The sequence below is a fragment of the Ixodes scapularis genome, unplaced genomic scaffold, assembly GCF_016920785.2.
Source record: "Ixodes scapularis isolate PalLabHiFi unplaced genomic scaffold, ASM1692078v2 PGA_scaffold13__105_contigs__length_92229423, whole genome shotgun sequence".
Lineage (NCBI taxonomy): Eukaryota > Metazoa > Arthropoda > Arachnida > Ixodida > Ixodidae > Ixodes > Ixodes scapularis.
In genome coordinates this window covers 19,853,908-19,874,336 of record NW_024609839.1, presented here as the reverse complement: position 1 = coordinate 19,874,336, position 20,429 = coordinate 19,853,908, and the positions used below count along the sequence as shown (strand labels likewise).

General features: G+C 45.9%; 1 protein-coding gene across 1 annotated transcript; it reads right to left on the bottom strand.

Moving 5' to 3' along the window:
• Window positions 1-19,369: 19,369 nt before the first annotated feature.
• On the bottom strand, window positions 19,370-20,068 carry LOC121047385. The gene has a single exon (XM_040502589.1). It carries the CDS (start codon window positions 20,066-20,068, stop codon window positions 19,370-19,372), a length of 699 nt encoding a protein of 232 aa, XP_040358523.1.
• Between the last annotated feature and the right edge of the window lie 361 nt (window positions 20,069-20,429).

The window sequence follows — 20,429 nt, the reverse complement described above, 5'->3', positions numbered from 1 at the left end:
CGTTCAGGCTGGATAACGCAGTCGATGAGGTGTCAGTCTTCCATCGCTGTGCTTCACTGATCTATTCAGCATTAGGACGCAGTCGCAAGAAGGAGTCATCGTCCTCGTCATCATCGCATGTTGGCTCCCGTGCAACTTCCGCAAAAGGACGCAGTGCTCTACATTCCTCTTCAAGGAAAAGCAGAGAACGCGTTTTCTGCATTTCATCCTTCGATGAAATTTTGAATTTTGAATGCACCGCTGTAGCCAGGAGGAGCAGGTCGGACCCGAGGTCTTCAGAAAATCTACGAACGAAATAAGAGTATTTACTCATATGTGTAACATTAAAAGTTAAAAACAAACGTTTCACGAGCGGGTCGCAATACAAGTGCACTAGTTGTTGCGTCCACGATACTCACCATATGATGCGTGCCTTAATAAAAAAAAAAATGCAGGAATATTGTGGCCAAGGCCCTTTAAGTCTAATATGTAATAAGTAATTTCAACGGTTTTGCTTATAATTTAATGAAAGTGTTTGCATTAGTTGTCTTGATAATCGTGAATAAACCTACCTTGTAGACGTAACTTTCTACAAAAAGGCGCTAACAAAGAGGTTGTACATTTCCAAATAATAAGAAACTGACTACGTAATCACTGCGATCTTCACTGTGTTTAGAAGCGAGCTGCAGAACTTGAGCGTAGGCAGTGAATGTAGCTGCCGCACCAGCGCCACCAATGTCGGCACCAAAGCGCCCGTGAACATGTACTGTTCACCTTGCAGGACGCCCGAGTGCCTTGGCAACTCCTTTTATGATCTAAGGAATAAAAAAAACACAATAAAAATAGAGAAAAGACGTGATAGAGCTTTTAACATAACTGGCAATACTCCTCGATGAACTCCTGATCGTATTTTTATAGACGGGGCAGTGCGAGGGCGTCGCAGACAGCCTGTATCTTGACCTTCTGGGCCTCGTCAGCAAGCTTCATTGCGTCATAGAGGGAATTCCAGCGAGTAGTATTAAGAACCCGGAAGTATATCTACAGTTTATTTTTAATGACTTCCACCACTCGCGTGGACTGGCTCCGCGTATTCCAAATAAGTTTCAGTTTTTCAAACACGGCCGTTGTCATCTGAGTGTACGCCCTGATCGTGCATCCTTTGTCTACGTCCACAGTCTCCACTAAGCTCAAAGTATGCGCGGCACATCTCCTGTGCTTGGGCAGGGGCAGCACTACCTCTAAGGAGTTGTTCATGACAGGGCGAACATTCAAGAGGCTGGTGAGGTCTTCGGGAGTCGGGGTGCCTGCTTCCTCATCCTCGTGTGCCCTCTCTCCAAAGTGACGAATTAAAAGAAAAATGAAACCAATCAAAATAGAAGCATCAAAAATATACCATAGTCAATTAATAAAGAATCTAGACACTCAAAGTTTCATTGACGTAACCTACAATTTCGCTGCTTACGATATCAAGGGCACACCCAATGCTATAATTCTGCCGCGTTTAGATGACAATGTACAGGGGAAAGATAGTCTGGCGAAATTAATGTAATTTAGCCGGAACCAAGAACCCCACTGATCTCCAGCTCCACCTTTTCGACAAGTTTAAGGGGTGAGAAAAATTATCTTGGATAGTCTCCCCGCAGGGGGCACCTGTGAAAGCAGGTGTTTGGAGAGTGGCGTCTCCACGGACCCCGAGGCATGCGGGTTCGCCCGCCCACGTCTGGCTGTGCGTGGCTTTCCCGTGTCCGGGGAAAAGGGCATTCTGGTGGTTGAGCCGAGCCCGGGGTAGGTTTGGACCCTTCGGGGCCCCCCGGGCGAGGCAATACACCACTTCGGCCCCCGCTTCCCGTAGACGGGTGTCCTGGCTTGGCCCGACCAGCATGATTCAGTCAGTCGCCACTTCTACTATCCCCTCCCTTCTTTCGCCCTTATCTTCCCATACTCTTCACTCTCCTCATTTCTCTTCTTTCCTTTTTCAACTCCTTTGGCGGCAAGGGCTAACCTTGGGTGGTGACAGATACTCTCGTCCGGATCCACACTTGGTTATAGTTTCTGGGTAGCGCTAATAGAGTAATGCTTCCAGCAAAGCCATATTTGTTATGGGGTGTTACCTATTCCCTCGTTGGGCTCCGTGGTGGGCGGCGCGCCACAGATTCCGAACACTCCTTGCCCTCTTATGGCGCCCCTCTCCTCCAAACCCCGTTCGGGGCACGCCCTTAAAAGGCGCTGTCCTGAACACAAGACCATCGAAAAGGAATCTGAGATAGAAAGTTTTACGAAGGTTTTCGTTGTTCATTCTCTTGATGAACAGAAACCCGTGTCAAAGCTATCACCATTTTTTTGTAGCCAAAGTACTTGAACAGCTTGTAGGGTTTTCCTACAAGGCTAAAAAAACTCCACTCTGGAGACCTCCTAGTGGAAGTAAACAACAAAAAGCAAAGCGAAGCAATTCTCAAGCTGAACACCATCCTTGAAGTGAAAGTGTCGGTGAGCCCTCACCGCACACTTAACACCATTCGCGGAGTCCTCTCCGAGGACGACTTCTTGCTCACTAGTGAGGAAGAACTCCTCGAGGGACTCCAAGGTGCCGGTGTCGTTGCAGTAAAACGCATTATGTTTAGAAAAGATGGTGAAGAAGTCCCTTCAAAACATGTCATACTTACTTTTGAGAGGCATACACTGCCAGAAACAATCAAGGCTGGATACCTGAACTGCCACATCCGCCCTTACGTCCCCAACCTCCAGCGGTGCTTCCGTTGCCAGCGTTTTGGCCACGGAACACGCAGCTGTCGAGGGAAGGAGACATGTGCGATGTGTGGCAGTCAAGATCACGTCTCTGACATTTGTGAGAATGTTGCCCACTGCATTAATTGCAATGGACCACACCTCACTTATTACCGTGGCTGTCCCATCTGGAAACAAGAAAAAGAAATCATTGCTTTCAAAGTCAAAGAAAACATCAGTTATATCGAAGCTAAGAAACGGTATTCCTTTATGTCGAAGGGATCCTACGCCGACGTGGCACGCAGGGGTCTTGCGCCACGTTCGGAATCGAGGGCTACCCAGGTCTCACCTGAGGTTCTGGAGGCAGCCCTCAAGGCCCCAACCCCCCAGCTGGGGCAGCAGTGCCCCCCTCCTCCTGGAGGGAGTGCACAGGCTGCTTCGCTGGTTCCAGACAGGCCGGCAAATGCCGCACCTGTTCGCACATCGCGGTCCTCTTATGGGGAGAAGGGGCGAAACCCCCGCCCGACCTCCTCAGAGAGGACCTCCTCTTCGAAAGAGCGGCACAATCCTCGTGCCGCTCCCTCAGTACCCAAGGGGCCGGAGGAGGCAGAGTTGAAGGACACTCTGCCCAGCACCTCCGGTGCCTCTTCGGCTGGTCGTGGCCGGGGCAAGCCACCCCGTGCAACAAACCAGCCAAAACCTTCAGGTAAAGACTCGCCTCCAGAAGTGGAGGCGATGGATGACACCTCCGAGTCACCCACTCTTGCATCCGACCAGGATGACATGGAGTGGCAGACTTTGAAATCCAAAGGGAAAAAGCCAGTGGTCCCTCCCTAATAACCATTAATTTAATACTCTCAATTTTTCATTGCCTCTCTCTTTTTAATTTTACATTTCACCTCTTTAGATAAATGAAGAATTTACATTTTATGCAGTGGAACTGTCGTGGTCTTTTACCTAATATTGATGACGTTAACTATTTTATGGATGATCTTCGGCCTATTGCCCTCGCGTTGCAAGAAACCCATCTCCAGTCTCATCATACACAGATTTTAAGGCGTCATCAAGTTTTTCGTAAAGATCGTGTTAATTCTAATTCTGGGGGCGTGGCAGTGATTGTGCAGAGCGGGGTTGCCTGCTCCGAGGTCCCACTGTGCACCCCACTGGAGGCCGTAGCGGTACGTGTTCTTTTAGGCCGTCTTATAACAGTAGTTTCTATTTATTTGCCTCCAAATGTTCCCCTGCATCTCTCTGAGCTCCAAGGACTCATGGGACAACTCCCTCAACCCTTTTTATTTTAGGTGATTTTAATGCCCATCATCCTATGTGGGGCAGTACTCGTCTCGATTCTCGAGGCAGAGTAATTGAGCAGTTTTTACTATCATCTCAAATATGTATTTTTAATAAGAGGGAGCCTACATTCTTTAGTTCAGCTCACAATTCATTTACATCTATTGATTTATCTATTGCATCACCTTCATTACTGCCCTGCTTTTCTTGGCAGGTTCTTAATAACCCTTTTGGGAGTGGTAACTTTCCTATTACTTTAGACAGCGACATTTGTCTTCCCACTCTGTTAAAACGAATGCCTCGGTGGAAGTTGGACAAAGCCGATTGGTCTCTTTTTAAGTTAAGCTCCACGCTGGATACATCCCTGCTTTCCTCCATGACTGCAGATGAAGACACGTTGTATGTGACAGAGCAGATAATTAACGCCGCTCAGCAGTCAATTCCCCAAACTACCGGTAATCTGCCTCGTAAGTGCAAACCTTGGTGGAATAAGGAGTGTGCGATTACGCGCACGGAGCAAAATAAAGCATGGGGCAAGTTTAGGCGGTATCCCACCTCAATAAACATGGTTGAGTTTAAAAAACGAAAAGCTAAAGCCCGGTGGACCCGTAAGCGATCGAAACGGAAAACCTGGATGAAATATGTGTCGTCTCTAAGCAGCTTTGTAACTGCTAAGGAGGTCTGGGGCAGATTCAAGAGAATCAAAGGGGACTACAGGGGGTTCACGATTCCCGTTTTCAACCCTCCATGTGCATCACTGAAAGATACTGCCAACGTTCTTGGGAAGTACTTCTGTTCGGTGTCCAGCTCCTCTAGTTATTCAGATTCCTTCAAGTTGTTTAAACGACGTGCAGAGCTACATAATATAGTCACAACGGGATCAAACGCTGCACCTTATAATCAGCCCTTCACACAGTACGAGTTAAAGAGTGCCCTTGATATAAAAACACTCTCTGCTCCTGGACCCGATGGACTGCATTACGAAATGCTGCGTAATCTCTCTCCAGAATCTCTTAAATCCCTTCTTAATTTCTTTAATTCATTGTGGAAAAGGGCTAGCTTTCCAGCGGCTTGGAAACGGGCACACATTATCCCTCTCTTGAAGCCGGGTAAGGATCCATCTCTGCCTTCTAGTTACCGTCCGATCGCTTTGACCAGCTGCCTTGGGAAGACATATGAAAGACTGATAAACAGGCGGCTGATGTACGTTCTAGAAAAGGAAAGTATTTTGGATAACAATCAGTGCGGGTTCCGCCGAGGACGATCCATTTTGGATCATTTGGTGCGCCTAGAAACGGCCATACGTGAAGCATTCGTGAATAGGCAGAATTGTGTATCGATCTTTTTTGACTTGGAAAAGGCCTACGATACAGCATGGAGATATGGCATCCTCCAAGACCTTTATGGCTATGGAATTCGTGGCCGTATGCTGCAGTGCATAAAAGATTTTTTGACGGACAGGACGTTTCAGGTTAGATTAGGAACTCTTTTGTCGGATCCATTCGTTCAGGAAAACGGGGTTCCCCAGGGAGGTATCCTGAGTGTTACACTTTTTGTTATCAAAATGAATTCTCTCACTCAGGTTTTGCCACCGTCCATTACATACTCACTTTATGTTGACGATATCCAGATCTCGGCATCCTCGTGCGATCTCTCGAGCTGTGAGCGCCAGCTACAGCTGGCCATAAATAAGCTTGCTAAGTGGGCGTACCAAAATGGTTTTAAGTTTTCTCCGAGAAAAGCGTCTGTGTCCCATTTTCTCTACGCCGTGGTCTATCACTGGATTCATCCTTAAAACTGCAAAGTATCTGCATCCCTGTCAGGAAAGAGCACAAGTTCTTAGGTGTTACCTTTGACACAAAGCTCAATTTCATTTCTCACCTGAAGTCACTCAAAGAAAAATGTCTGAAAACTGCGAATATTTTGAAAGTCTTAGCCCATAAAACTTGGGGATCTGACAGGAAATGCCTTCTACGGCTGTACAACGCTCTTGTTCGATCCCGTCTCGACTATGGGGCTCCAGTTTGCGGTTCTGCACGACCGTCCGCGCTCAAGATGTTGGATGCAATCCATCACCTTGGACTGCGACTCGCAACAGGAGCTTTTCGGACGTCCCCCGTCCTCAGCCTGTATGCTGAATCAAATGAGATGTCACTCGAGAAAAGACGCCATCATCTAAGCTTAACATACCACTACAAGATACTTGCGAACCGTAATCATCCAACCTACAACTCCCTCCAAAAATCTAGATATTGCCGCCTCTTCCAGAATAGGCCAAGCATCGTAAGGGCCTGTAGTTTCCGAGTACAGGAATTTTGTTCCTCACTTGATCTTTGTTTGGACAAAGTTAATCTTATGCAGAATGTAGAGTGTGTTGCCCCCTGGGACATAGTGCCATTTGCCTGTGACTGGGCTCTCACAAGGTTTAATAAACATAGCGTCTCTGCCGTTATCATCCAACAGGAATTTTCTGAGCTTGAGAACAAGTATGAAGACTACACAGATTTTTACACTGATGGTGCTAAGACGGCGTCATTTGTTGCCAGCGCCGTACATTCTGATTGTTTTAATAAAGTGAAACGTCTAAATACTTTCTCCAGCATTTTTACAGCTGAAGTTTATGCAATATCTATGGCCATAGATTATATTCTCCGAGCTAAAATAAAGCAGGCTGTCCTATTCATAGACTCCCAGAGTGCTGTTACCGCAGTATGCTCTATGAGAGTTACTAAAAATATGCTGGTGCAGCAACTACGAAATAAGCTCAATAAAGCTGTACATGGAGGCCTAAATATAAAATTTTGTTGGGTGCCCAGTCATATGGGAATAAAAGGTAACGAGGAAGCAGACAGACTCGCTACATCCTCAGGTAATCTTCCCCCGTCTCACGCCTGTTTGCCACACCAAGACATTAACCTGTAATAAAGTCATCCCTTCTTCGTTTATGGCATTCTGAATGGAACATGGAGTGCAACAATAAACTCCATATTACAAAGCCGGTTCTCGGGCTCTGGGAGAGCTCTTCTCAGAGGAACCGATTCCATGAAGTATTTTTGTGTCGACTTTGGATCGGTCATTCTTACATATCACACAAATATCTCCTTAGTGGGGAGGACCCACCGGTGTGTGAGCATTGTGGGGATACACTTACCATCATGCATATCTCCTGGCTGTGTCCAGCTTTGAACAATGAACGTCATACCCACTTTCCTGAATTGTTTCATTTCCAAATCCCATTCCATCCTGCTCTTTTACTGGGAGAATATCCCCTCATCCCATTTGACCGTCTATTGACTTATATCACTAACGCAGGTTATATTAATCAGATCTAGTTCCGCATAGGTCATTATTATTTTGTAGCACAGTAACAATAATAGCTTGTTTTCCTTTTCACTTTGCTTGGCGCAGTATGGCCTCCGTTGCTGTTGCGCCATAAAACCCCCAAACAACAACATTGGATAGTCTGAATGTCAAGGATTTTACACTAGCGTACAACACAAGTCTCATTTAAAGCCACTGGGCCAGCAAACGAAAGATTTTTTTATTTCCTGCTTTATTTTTGCTTTTGCCGTCAAAGGCCCAACGCCGTGTCCTCTGATCTACAGGCTGAACGCCACTGTAGGCATCGAGAGATACAGGGTTCATTTTTACGAAGAGTAACTGTAACGTTGCGGTTACTTTTTCGTTACATTTGCGAAAAAGTAATTAAGTTAGCGTTACAGATACTTTTTGAAAACATAAAGAGTTATGGATGAAGAAAGAATAAAACAATTAAAACAAGGACAACACAACCACATCTTTGTGTTGTCCCTGTTTTAATTGTTTTATTCTTTCTTCATCCATGACCCAAACCATCACGCTCTTCTCCCAAGCATAAAGAGTTAGTTACAATATACCAAAAGAGTAGCGATATACACTATCTCGATACTAGTAACGCGATACTACTCAAGACTGGACAGATGTTTGGGTGGGGAGGCGCACGTCGGGCATATGCTGCGCCTCGTGATGACGTAAGCTCTGACGTGCAGGTATTCTCATAGTTGAGAGAGACGGCGTGCGCTCGCCGTTATAAGCGTCCCATCTACCGATAAGATGGGCAGACCTAAGAAAGTGCTCTCTCCCGAGGAAGAAAATCCGAAGTTAAAGCTAGTGAAGACAACCAGCTCCGCTGTTTCCTCAGTCTTCACATCTCAATTGCGAAGGTGCCGGAATTTTCGTGGTTTGGTTTTGTCTTCGGTATATTGTTTCAGTTTGTCTTATAATATGACGCACCAAGATATTTGACAAATCATGGAAGGGGAGTTTGTTCGTGGAATAAAATACCTCCACTTTTAGCTTTATAGCTCCTATAGTTAGAAATTAATTCTGCAATCAAATGCTTTCTTAATAAATTCTTCAGTCGTAACCCAGCTTGACCATTCACTCAAAGGATATTTCAGCTTTCCATACGTTTGAACGTCACCAACGTTATTTAAAAATACTCGACATCTTAGTTAAGCGTCTGCCGTCCATTGTACTGACAACTTCAGTCTCTTTTATGCTTTACTTAGGTACTCGTGAAATCACTATATATATTTGTAAACCTTCCCTCCCCAAGCAAACAGACAAACACGCACAAGCGTACAGTACTACATGGCCGCACGTTGGTGGAATTAATGAAACGGGTGTAGTGTTTTTTGAGCAAGTTTATTTCTACAGTATGAAGTATATACAGCCATAACGACACTTAGTATACAGCCACTACGACATTTCCTTTAAAGCAACACATATCGTGTATTAAACATGCAAAGGTTCGTTCAATATGAGAGAACATTTTGGTAAGACAGCCGTGGAAAGCTGTTTGCAAATGATTGTGTAATAATACTTGATTGCACCACTGAAAATACCTTCCACCATATCATTATAATGGCATAAGTCCCATCTGAAGCAGCCAACTTTTGCTTTATCTGAGAACAAATATGGTAAACAGAGATTATAAGCACACAACATTTAGAAATAACCAAATGTTTGCAAATTGCAAAGCGTGAAACAAAGTCAAAGATGATTTGCAAGAATTAATTTTCCACGATATATACAGATAGGCTTTGCTTCCAGAAATTTTTCCTCAGAAAATAAATATATATTGAGCCCACAGATTTTTGTTTACTAATCACTCTAGGCCAGTGCGTATTCGCATTCACCGGTACTTCAGTAACTCCTCGGAGCATATCTATTTGATTAAGGCGCGGAAAAAATCCTATCTATAAAAAAAAAAAAGAAAGCCGTTTACAACTAACTCTCTGTAACGCCGAATCAGAGCGCAGCTCTTGAGGGGGAAGAGCCAAGGCCACAAAGGTCACGTGACACCCCCTAAGGTCACGTGACCTTGGTGGGGGCACGTGACCCCCTCCCTAAAATCACGTGGAGGTCACGTGACGTCGGGGGGGTGGGTAACGTAACCTGGGGGTGTCACATGACCCCGGGGGTCACGTGACCGCCTAGAGAAATGTTTTCCGCTAGGCTTAGCGGCAAAACTTTTCCGCTAAATCTAGGGAGGAAATTTTCCGCTAAATCTAGCGGGGAAATTTTTCCGCTAAATTTTGCGGGGGAAATCTTTCCGCTAGATTTAGCGGGGAAATTTTTTCGCTATATTTAGCGGGGAAATTTTTCCACTAGATTAGCGGGAAAATATTTCCGCCAGATTTAGCGGGAAAATTTTCCGCAAGATTTAGAGGGGAAATTTTTTCGCTACATGTAGCGGGAAAATGTTTTGATAGATTTAGCGTGGAAATTTTTCCACTAGATTTAGCGCGGAATTTTTTTCCGCTAGATTTAGCGGGGAAGTTTTTCCGCTTGATTTAGCGGGGAAATTTACCGCTAATGCACCACGCGGTTAAGCCGACGGCGACAGCGGCGCCGCTCAAGCCGGAAACGGGCGCCTAAGAGCCGCGTTCTAAAAAGTCGGTGACAGGTCAAGAACGAAGTAGAAGCTCCTCCCACCCCTTTCAACTTTAGTAGAGCGAACACTGGAAAGGAGGCTACCTCCCCTCCAGCGTTCGCTCTCCTAAAGAGGAAAGGGGTGGGAAGAGCTTCCACTTCGTTCTTGACCCGTCACCGGCTATAGAAACAGACGCTTTTTAGATAACGTATAGCAGGCCCACATACTTCCCGGCTTTCCATTTTCTTCTCTGGAGCTCATAACAAGATGATTGATTCACGTCATATAATATTACGCGTTTGTTGCTTCTCAAAAGTCAGTCCCATAAACCATGGCGTCATATGCGTACGCACAAATTGTTCATTTCAGAGATCGAAGTGTGATCAACAGTAAGACGCACGCAGACCATGTTCACTTGATACTAATACTTCGGTAGGAGTAATGGGAAAAAACGCAATAAAACACTCATTTGAGTAATTAACAGATGAAATCCAAAGTGTCATATAAAAACAGTTCATAAGTTTAGCTCAAACTACCCTACGAGTTTGTAAAATAAAGGGAAGATTGATAGGTACAAGACAAAAACAAGAAAGATTCGGCTGACATGTAGGAGGGCCCATATTATAAAATGCGTCGCTACAAGAGGAGCTTCAAGAGTGCGAACTTGAGCCCCGAGCATTTGTCAACATGAGTCGGAGTCGCTTTGCGTTTTTCGAAGATGTTGAAACTCCTCGGACCTTGAGTTCTGTCCGTAATGCGCCGGGCGTCATTAACTCAGGATCCAGGTACGCCGGCTGACTTGAACGTAGTGTGCCACTCAGCCGCTCTCTTTTGCTTCTTGATGCTTGGATCCTACCACAGTTCCAGTAATCATCATCCGCCTTGACATACTACCTTATCGGCCTCTCAAAATCGTAGTGCTCTAACCTCTTGGAAAGGTTCATCGCATCTCCGGCAGATTCCCATTTATTGGACTTTGTATGAAGAAGCCGTTTCAAGACGTCGTTCTTTTTTTCGAGCCCTTGACTTGAAAGCTGACCGAGGCACTTGCATTGAGTATGTTTGACAGGTGCGTGGTGGCAGAGCATATGAATGTAAGGTGTTACTCGTTCCTTGCCATACCCCTTTCTTCTAGTGCTTCCGAGACTAACGAAAATATCCAAGAACACTTGTGCCTCACTTGTTATGTCTTTTCCCGTTTCATCTGTCTCGTACACGACAAGCATTTCGTTAAGCGTCCTCCACAGAAGCAACACATGATCTTTTGTGTCGGTGTGCAGCATGTTGTTCAATTTGGGAGGACGAGTTTGTAAGAGGTGCTTGCAGTCACTTCCAGTTAGGCTGGAAAAAGTTCTCCCCTTCGTAGCGCTTTTCTTAGGCCACACTTCAAACTTCACTCCGCACCCGCGAATGATCTCTACGAGCCGATTGGTGTTCTCCCCTTCGGCTGTAATGTGTGCTACCCTGTTTTCAGTGTCCATATCTTCAAACTCGATAAGCACGTTGTCCACCAGTCGCTCAACTACTCTAATGGTCATGTGCAGAGTATCCGGCATGACGAGCTGCGGGTCAATGTCAAGGAGAGGAGCGTACTGGACACCATACCGCAAGTTGTCGCAGTGTCTTTTTTGGCGTTCCTTTGTTCGAAGCATGGGTTAAAATGCCTATGTCGGCAAGGTAGGGTTAGCGCGTTCATCGGCGCTGGCCAGACAGATTGGGCAAGCGTAACAGGCTGACGCGGACTGCATTCCGAGAACCAACAACACATATTTGAGGTCGGAACCGAAGCAAACAGTCACCGGAAAAAATACTTCATCAATAGAGATTCCTCCAGTCCGGATTAATTGGTTCACCTCAGAGAACAGCGAGCAAAAAGATTGTCGAACAGCGACATAATCTTCATCTATCGAAGCAATCCCCAGAAGATGATGTTGCTTGGGATTCTGTGTGCTACCCACACCTTTGCGGATTGCAACAAATAAAAATGTTGTCCATGTGATCCGGCGACTGATTCGACAGCCATCTCCTTCTAGCTTAACCAAGATGTCCTCAGTCATGAGATTCTGGAGAGTTTTTTTGCTCGCGACGGCATGTATCGTCTATGTACTCCCATAGCTGGGACACGAACGAGGCCTGGGCACGTGGAGAATCTCCGGGGGTTCGAAAGATATCAGATCGGTTGTCGACACTTTTTCGGTACTGATTAATCAAGCTCAAGCTTGGAAGAGGAATCGTAGTAGAGATAGCCTTACAGAATGTGTCACTCACAAAGTGATTGTCCAGTAGAGTGGTTGTCTGCTCAACTACAGTTCGTTCTTCAACAGAAAGGTTATCGAAGTTCGTGCCACCGGTCAAAAAAGCCTTCTTCGTGCGGGTGCGCACTTCCGGCTTGTAGTTACTTTTGTACAGAATCTGGTGATTGAAACCTTTGGAATCTTGCATAGGTAGAACTTCGAACGTCAGACCAAGGTTACGAAGCATGTCGTAAGAGAAACCTTCCATCAGTGAGGCTATGATTTCTAAACGCCTACGGTCAGTTTTTCTGGATCCCTCGCCGATTTTTTTCCCAGTAGGACAGTTTTGTAGAGGTATATTTGCTGATGCTTTCATCAGTGCGTTTTCTTTTTCCAGTTGCCGGCACTTTTGATTCAAAGAAGAAAGCTGGGTTTCTAAGCTCGTTTTCTCTCTTCGCAAAACTGAAGACTTAGTTTCATCATTTTCAAGGGATGTCCCAGGTCTACTGACGTTGCCTAATTCATTATCAAAGTTTTCAGGTGGGTTGGAAGACTCGCCAGCAATGCCACACGGTTTTACCGACGTTGTGGCCGCACTTTGAAGTATCATTTCATCAGTTGATTTTAGAAAGTCCATTTTTTTTTACCCTTCATCCCACGGTGCTTTCGTTTCATGCCTTTTTGAGAATGACTCAAATGGTCAGATGATACTTCGGTTAGTGATGCACCAGCGCGTTGAAGAAGGGATTCCTTAAGATTGTCAAGGCTGGACTTACTGGTGCTATTGCATTTGGCCGTGATTGCGAGCGCCATTTTTGCGGTAAGGCTAACAGAAACTTGGTTTTCCAAAAACGTAATTTTGAGAAAATCTTCTATTTTAGGTGATGCACGGAGCACATTCAGTAGCGAAGAAGAGGTGAAGTTTCTCGACTGGAAACCCTGGGTACGCTCGTCCTCTGAACGTTTGCAACCTCAGCACACCCTTAACGCGGACGGGAAAATATATTTTAAGCACTTCTCTTAATCGGTTGTACGATGTATGCCATTCCGGCCGTAGGGGAAGCCCGTGGAAGTCATTTTCATTACAAAGAAGCCAACCGCGATCAAGTTGTTGCCTCTGTTTATGAAACGCCCACCTAAAAATGTCCAGTGGGAAGGACACTGAGAGCAAACCACTTGATCTCCTCCTCCACCTTAGCTTCTTTTGGATCTCGTACACCAGAAGATCTGTTGAATCTTGCAGCCGATGCTGAACTGGACTTGACGGAGACCGAAAACTTTCAAGACAGGCGGAATGGAGGTTCTCTTCCGGCTCGATAGCACATTCCCACAAAGAGTATCCACTCCATTTTACAAGGTATCAGTGGCGCTGAAACAGAATTTGAAAATATCAGAACCCCGCTAGAGCTGGCAATATCTATATATCATCAATACGTACATAACGGTCATTAAAATGTCCTTAATGAATACCTAGGAACAAATCCGAAAATAATATACTACTGGAACATTTGGTGATGATGATGGCGGTGTAAAAAGTTTATTGATGAAACGGTCGCCCTAAGCGTGGTTCGATGAAACATTTGGCGATGAACTACGCTCCTAGAGCTTGGGAGGGTGGCAATACAATTTAATTTGGTGTGTTTTGTATATTACTGTTTCTGAGCAAAATCGAAATGTATTGCTGCAGCTGGAGCTGGCAGGTTTGAATGGAACCCGCCGGCTCCAGCTGCAGCAACACATTTCGTTCCTGCTTTTTCTTACTCTTGTTTAGAATCGAAAAATTGGAGCACATTTGCAAACAAACTTGCCAAAACCCAAGGAATACAAATATTGTCCCAAGCATGCAATGTTAAAACGATGACCATGCTTACTGTACAAAATATCTAAAAGATAAATAGTTGAAAAAATGTTTGCAACTGCTGTACGTGGTATTTTATTTATTGGAGGAAAAATGGTGCGGTTGTGTTCTTTGGATTGTGCATGCTGTAAGCTTAAAATGCCGAATTTATTTCCAAGTTGTTATTCCGCACATCATTTCGTTCAGTATTTATGTCATGAATGGTTCAGATACCTTCATGACTACTCAATCAACCTACCAGTGAAGTATTACTTCATAAAAAGGAGTAATAATAACGATTGAATTTACTGCCCGTCAGAGGGGTGGGTAATCGAACGTGTACAAGTACAAATAATATTGCGCACGTGTCACCGGGATACCATCCGGAGGCAGAAAACTGCGTCTGTTGCAAGTGGCATTTATCTCTATTAACCTTTATTAGTTCGCTTAGAATGTTATATAGCATCTCACGTGTGTACCGTTTGTTATGGTATAAAATGCTTAAAAGTGTGAAGTGTGCCTGAATGGAACCGCAGGTCGCTCATCAGCGCGCTCCTGGTCCCCACGACAAAGACATCAACGCTACGCCTATATTTTGTTTTCTCATGCCACAAGCTTAAGCTTTGTAATACGTTAAATGTTTAGTCCTCCGACACCGCAGCTCGTAATCCGTCGACACATTGGTTGCAATGCAGTTAAATCAAACTTAAATATTATGAGCGCATAGTTAGATGGTCACACTGGCGTGCGCGATAAGCGAGTCCAACGCCCTCGTTGGCGAGTCGCTTCTCGAAAACTCTCGTTCCGAACACTGTTGATTGGCTCAGGCGGTCCGCGACTAGATCCCATCACAAAAAGTCGGGTCAGCAAGCGACTGCTCGAATGGCGTCGCTTTTTTCCCGCGGTGGTCGCTTTTGCGATGAACGTTATCGCGCGACTAGATCCCATCGTCGTTGTGAACGCGCCTTTACTCCCAAAGGCGCTAAATAGGAAACGGCAGACTCATCTGTTTATCTGACGAGGCAAGCCAGGCAATGCAATCTAAACAGAGGAATGGTATGAGCACTGATAGAAGTTTTGCTGATGCCGCGACCGCGACCAATAATTCCCCAGCAAACCATCAGTGTCGACCTCTTAAGACAGTGTTCGAAGCGCATTATCACGCAAGTGTAATTTCTTTTATCAATTCGCCACAAACACTGGCTAAAAAACAGAGGTACTTGCCCGTTTAGCGATGGTTTGGTCCACCGCATAGAAGGACATCAAGAGGAGGAAGAGAGAAAATCAATTTTACAGCGATTTTCTTGTCAATTTTGATGAGTCCTAACCCTCCACCAAAAAGACGTTGCTTCCGACGTCAACAAGGGAAGAAGAGGAAAGACCAGGGAGAGCAAGAAAACAAACAAAATGCGCGCGGTAATAGAGCGTCCCGATTAGCTGCTACTGGGACACGTCATCCGACTTACAACCTATCGCAATGTGATCGCGTTTCGCGCCGAAACACGCCTGGCTTTGTTCCCGTGTTGCTATACCTCGTTTCAGCTTATGTCCGAGCGCGGCCGATCTTATGAGCGGAAGGGCCAGTGAAACAGCGAAAGAGGCACAACGTCATGGCGTGCTCTCTGCAGGTGATAGGACCAGCCGGTATTCGCCGTCTCTCTGTGCGTGCTCCTCTTCCGGCTAGTTCTATGAAGCGCAGAGAGCACGCCATGACGCTGTGCTTTTTGCGCTGCATGATTGGCCCTTCGGCTCATAACATAGGCCGCGCTCGGACCTAAGCTGAAACGAAGTATAGGAGCCTTGCGATGAAAGTTATCGCGCGACTAGATCGTATCGTCGGTGTGAAGGCGCCTTTACTCCCAAAGGCGTTAAATAGGAAACGGCAGACTCATCTGTTTATCTGACGAGTGGCGGGTAACTGGGTTCCAGCTTGCCTATCGAAGCAGCCGAAGGCCTCAAAGAAGCGTCATTGATAGTCGTCGCGCAATTAGTTTTGCTTTTTGCTGGAAGTGTTGTTTGAACTTGTAAGCCGGATCGGGGGTTCACGAAGCGATGCCCGGCACGTAGCTGCAGCGGCTTAAAGGTTTAAGCTATGTCTACTTTTTACATGCATTCGTTCGATGTTGCGTTTAGCGAGGCATGGGCCTGCTAGTTAAAAACGTGCATTCCTTTTTCTTGTGTTTATGTCAGAGTTTCCTTGCTTTTGTATTTGTGACATGCGTGCGCAGTGGGGGTGCCCGGTTCTCTGAGAGTACAAACGGGCACGAGATCACAACTTCGTGACGTTCTTGCGTAGAACGAGCGCTGCTTTCCAGCGTGTAGAGCTGGCGTCGTTCAGAGTAATGGGTCTTTATCGTTTCGCCGAAAAACACGTTTTGTGGACTGACGTTTCATGGACACGCGTTCGTCGACATTAACGTTCCATCGACACTCATTACGCGAATTGAACGGTGTAGGGACATTTAGTGACGCGTGTATCCCACACGTACTTTTGGGGGTGGGCTATCTGGCCCCCACACTCAAATGAGTTTGAGAACACTTTTTTGGATGTCCCAAAATTTTGTATAAAGGAAGCTGGTATTAGGACATGAGAATACTTTTTTACATGTTCCAAAATTTTGTATAAAGGAAGCTTCTATTAGGACACTACTAATGTTGAAATTAGTTTGTCTGGTTTGGCGGCCAGTAAAAACAAGGTGGCTTTTGGAATTTTACGACTAATTGTGTTTTATTAGTAAAAATAAACACGGTTGCAATAAAAAACCCGCATTCTTGAAAACACCAAATATCAGTTAGTTTGAATATATTGGGAACACATGCATTGTTTTTCTTTTTTCTCTGTGTTTTCAGTTTGCCAGCCACGCGCCTGTATCACATACTTTTGCACCCTGCTATGCTTCAATGGTTCTCGAAATATTTTTGAAATTGGCTAATTTATTGATTTTTGATAATGCTCATTAAGTGTTGGGCCTTCACAGGGTCCTGTATGTATGTAATCATGGTATACAATTATGTGTTGCTTTTCAGGAATGCTCCATGGCTCTTGTTCGTGGTTGGCTCCCAAGGCACAAAACTAAAAGAGTGAGAAATAAAACGTGCAAAAAGAAGAGAAAAGGATATAAGCGACGTTTCTGGCGCATGCCTTTCGTCAGACCACACGCAAGCCGCAAGTTTAATCTGTATCTTTGTAGTGTATGTTTCATTTAGTGTTTATGAGCAATAAATATGTAAACACAGATGCCAATTATTGTAGCTTACATTATCAAATATTCCATGATCCTGAAAAAGTTATATTGACAGGAATGACATTAAAGATACAGGCAAGCTGTTGGACTTACAGCATCGTGCAAACCCGACATTAAGGAACAAGAAAAAAGGACCCAAACAACAATTGAGATAATTGTGTGTTCCTCTCTTTTTTTTTTGATCTCGGGTTTCTACTGTTTTGATCTTTGCCTTGACGTTGCTTGGCATATATACGGTCTAGACTAATTTTGACTATCACCGTTCGATTTCAAGCATTGAAAGATTCAGCGAGATGGTGAAACAAGCCTATTTGACACAAACTTCGATAAAACGAAATTACGAGCACACATCCTACAACGGTATACGGTACTAGTGTCAAGTGATTCACGAATATAGTAAAATGACATCTAATTATTTAATGCAATGTCGTCGAATATTCATTCATAAGCTGAGACTGTGATGGAAACTATAGGTCCTCGGATCAGTCTTTCGCCACGTGATGATGCTCTTGCCCATACCCCCACGCAGAGAGCAGATTCGGGTGATGAAAGGGACGCGTTTGATTGATTCGACCGCAGTCTCAGCTTGTCGATGAACAAAGTATAGTGCAATCGACGACCGAATCGTATTTCAGATTCAGAATAAAACGTCAAAATGACGCTTAACTGTATAATAAAATGACGCGGAAATGTTGGAATGATGGCTAAATTCTATTCCAAGTGGACAATTAAGACGTCAAAATCACGCCAGTCTGCGTAATGATATGACGGCAGAATATAGAATTGACGGCTTAATTGTATTTCCGGTTGACAAATAAGGCGTAAAAATGACGCACAACATCGTCATTTGAAAATGACGGCCTGCCATTATTTATAATAATAATAATAATAATTTTTATTTTTGCATCCGTATGGGTTACAGACGCCGGAGCCACGGACAAAAAGTCAACAAATGTTGACTTGACGAGGTCCGGGCCCCGTGCACTTGGCAGACAGCTATGGCGATACAAAAATAACTGCAGAGATTACAGCAATACGTAAAATACATATATAAAAGAGACCTAGGTTTCACAGGTTAACGAAAACAGCTCTATACAAAAAGTAAGTACAATGACTTAGGGTTTATATTGTAGATGTCCACGTCATCTACGCAATATTTGTTTAGCAATGAGGGTAGATTATGTTTTAAAGACTGGTAACTGTAGTTCGTGCGAAACGGAAACACTTTCCATTCCTCGGAGTAGCGGGTGCAAATGGTGGGTATGTTTTTGATTAATCCCGATGTCTGTTTCAGAAAATTAATAGATTCAGGGGAAGAAAAAAGAAATGATCGAGTCAAAAGGTTGGAAATAGAGCTGCCAATATATTTCCTGTCATTTTGACGGATAATTGTTTACAGTGTAGCGTGAGATATTTTGTAGAAAATAGTTTGGGCGCCTGACAGTGCAGCTTAACTGCAGCACAGGGCAGACTTATCGGTGGCCTGGGTGCGTGACAGCGCAGATTCCAGCGAATGTGGCATCTTGTGCGATTAATCACCGTATACTTGGGGTCAACGTTCAATGGCCATGCTACCAAAGCTCAGTGAGTGGATATTTTGCGTCTGGATGATAAGCGTTGGAAGGGTGTATACAGCTCTCCCAACGAAAACAGCCAAGTCACTGATCTCACTGAGCTCTGGAGGCGTTCGCCGCTTACCGTATTTTACAGAAGGAAGTTACTCCGCATGGCCCAGAATGCGCTCCAGCGCTCCACAGCCCAGTAGACGATCATGGCGGCCCTCAGAAAGCGATTGTCAGAATGGTCTTCGAGCGATATATAAAATGGAAAACAAGAATTAATTGATTTGTTTTATTTTTATTGCGCGACCTTTTTGCGGAAAGCCTAGCTGTTCAATGCCAAACTGGGCATTCCGACAATATTGTAATGGGCGGGTTCGAGCCTAGGCGGCCGAGGTGGCGGTCAGAGCCGAGGGCCGCGGAGGAAAGACTGACACAGCTGACGCTCCCAGTGCTCGGACGGCAAAAGCCCCTGTTTATTCACGCACAGCCTTTTTACGTACATCCTAGAGGGCGCCCCGTAGCTCACTGCGCCTACACGCCCTCTACATACCCCCTTTAAGGAAAACAAACGAGAGCCACACTTAGCTCCGAAGGAACGTAATGAACGACCTAAGCCACATGGTGCAATACAAGTTCAGCCGCACCGGTGGCCTAACGCAGCGTCCGGACCTAGTGCGCACACCCGACGCAGGCAGTCTTGAGGGAGCAGCAGGGGATCCCTGTGGCGATGCAACTGGTAGAGAACTAGCTGCCCTGGGAGTGGAACTGCTGCACGCAGGCTCTGTGCGAAATGGAAACCGTGGTGGACTTTGGGATTCCTGCGGTTCTGCACCAGAGCTGCTGAGGTCGCAACCACCCGTTGGTGGAGACTGCTGCGGTACCAGATGTCTTCGGTTGCGAACGAGGGCACCTGCATCCGTATGAACCACGTAGGAGCGTGGACGCCGTGCTGGGCTAAGTACCGTGCCAGCACAATCTGCGTCGCGTATCCACACTCTCTCCCCCTCCCCCAGGGGATGCAAAGCATGTGCAGCATGCCGGCGGTCGAAATCCTGACGCTGGCGACGTCGTTGGGCAGTGTCGCGCCTGTGGAAATCAGCCGCGAGAGGTGAACCTGGAACCAATGTGGCGGTTGGGACTGGGAGGCGTGTCCGGGGGCTGCGCCCCATCAGCAGCTGAGCGGGGCTGTACCCAGTCACCCCCGGTGGGTTTTGGTAGGACAAGAGGGCCAAGGACCAGTCTGGAGACTTCTTGAAAAGTTCCTTGACAGTCCGCACCATCCGCTCGACTTCACCGTTGGACTTGGGATACCTGGGACTGCTGGTGACGTGGGAGAAGCCATAGCTCTGGGAGAAGGCCAGAGGTCGGCATTTTAGGTCGCCCTCACTCACCCTCACCCTCACAGCCACACTCACCTAAACCCCTCACTCACCCTCACCCTCACAGCTACACTCACCTTCAGCCCCTCACTCACCCTCACCCTCACAGTCACACTCACCTTCAGCCCTTCACTCACCCTCACTGAACCTCACGGCCCTCACGCACTCACCGCCCTCACGGCCCTCACGCCCCTCACGGCCCTCACGCCCCTCACTCACTCATGGCCCTCACCGCCCTCATGGCCCTCACCGCCCTCATGGC

Bases quoted from the DNA above. Each gene is read 5' to 3' on its own strand.
- LOC121047385 (XM_040502589.1), bottom strand. From the start codon at position 20,068: ATGGTGCGGACTGTCAAGGAACTTTTCAAGAAGTCTCCAGACTGGTCC.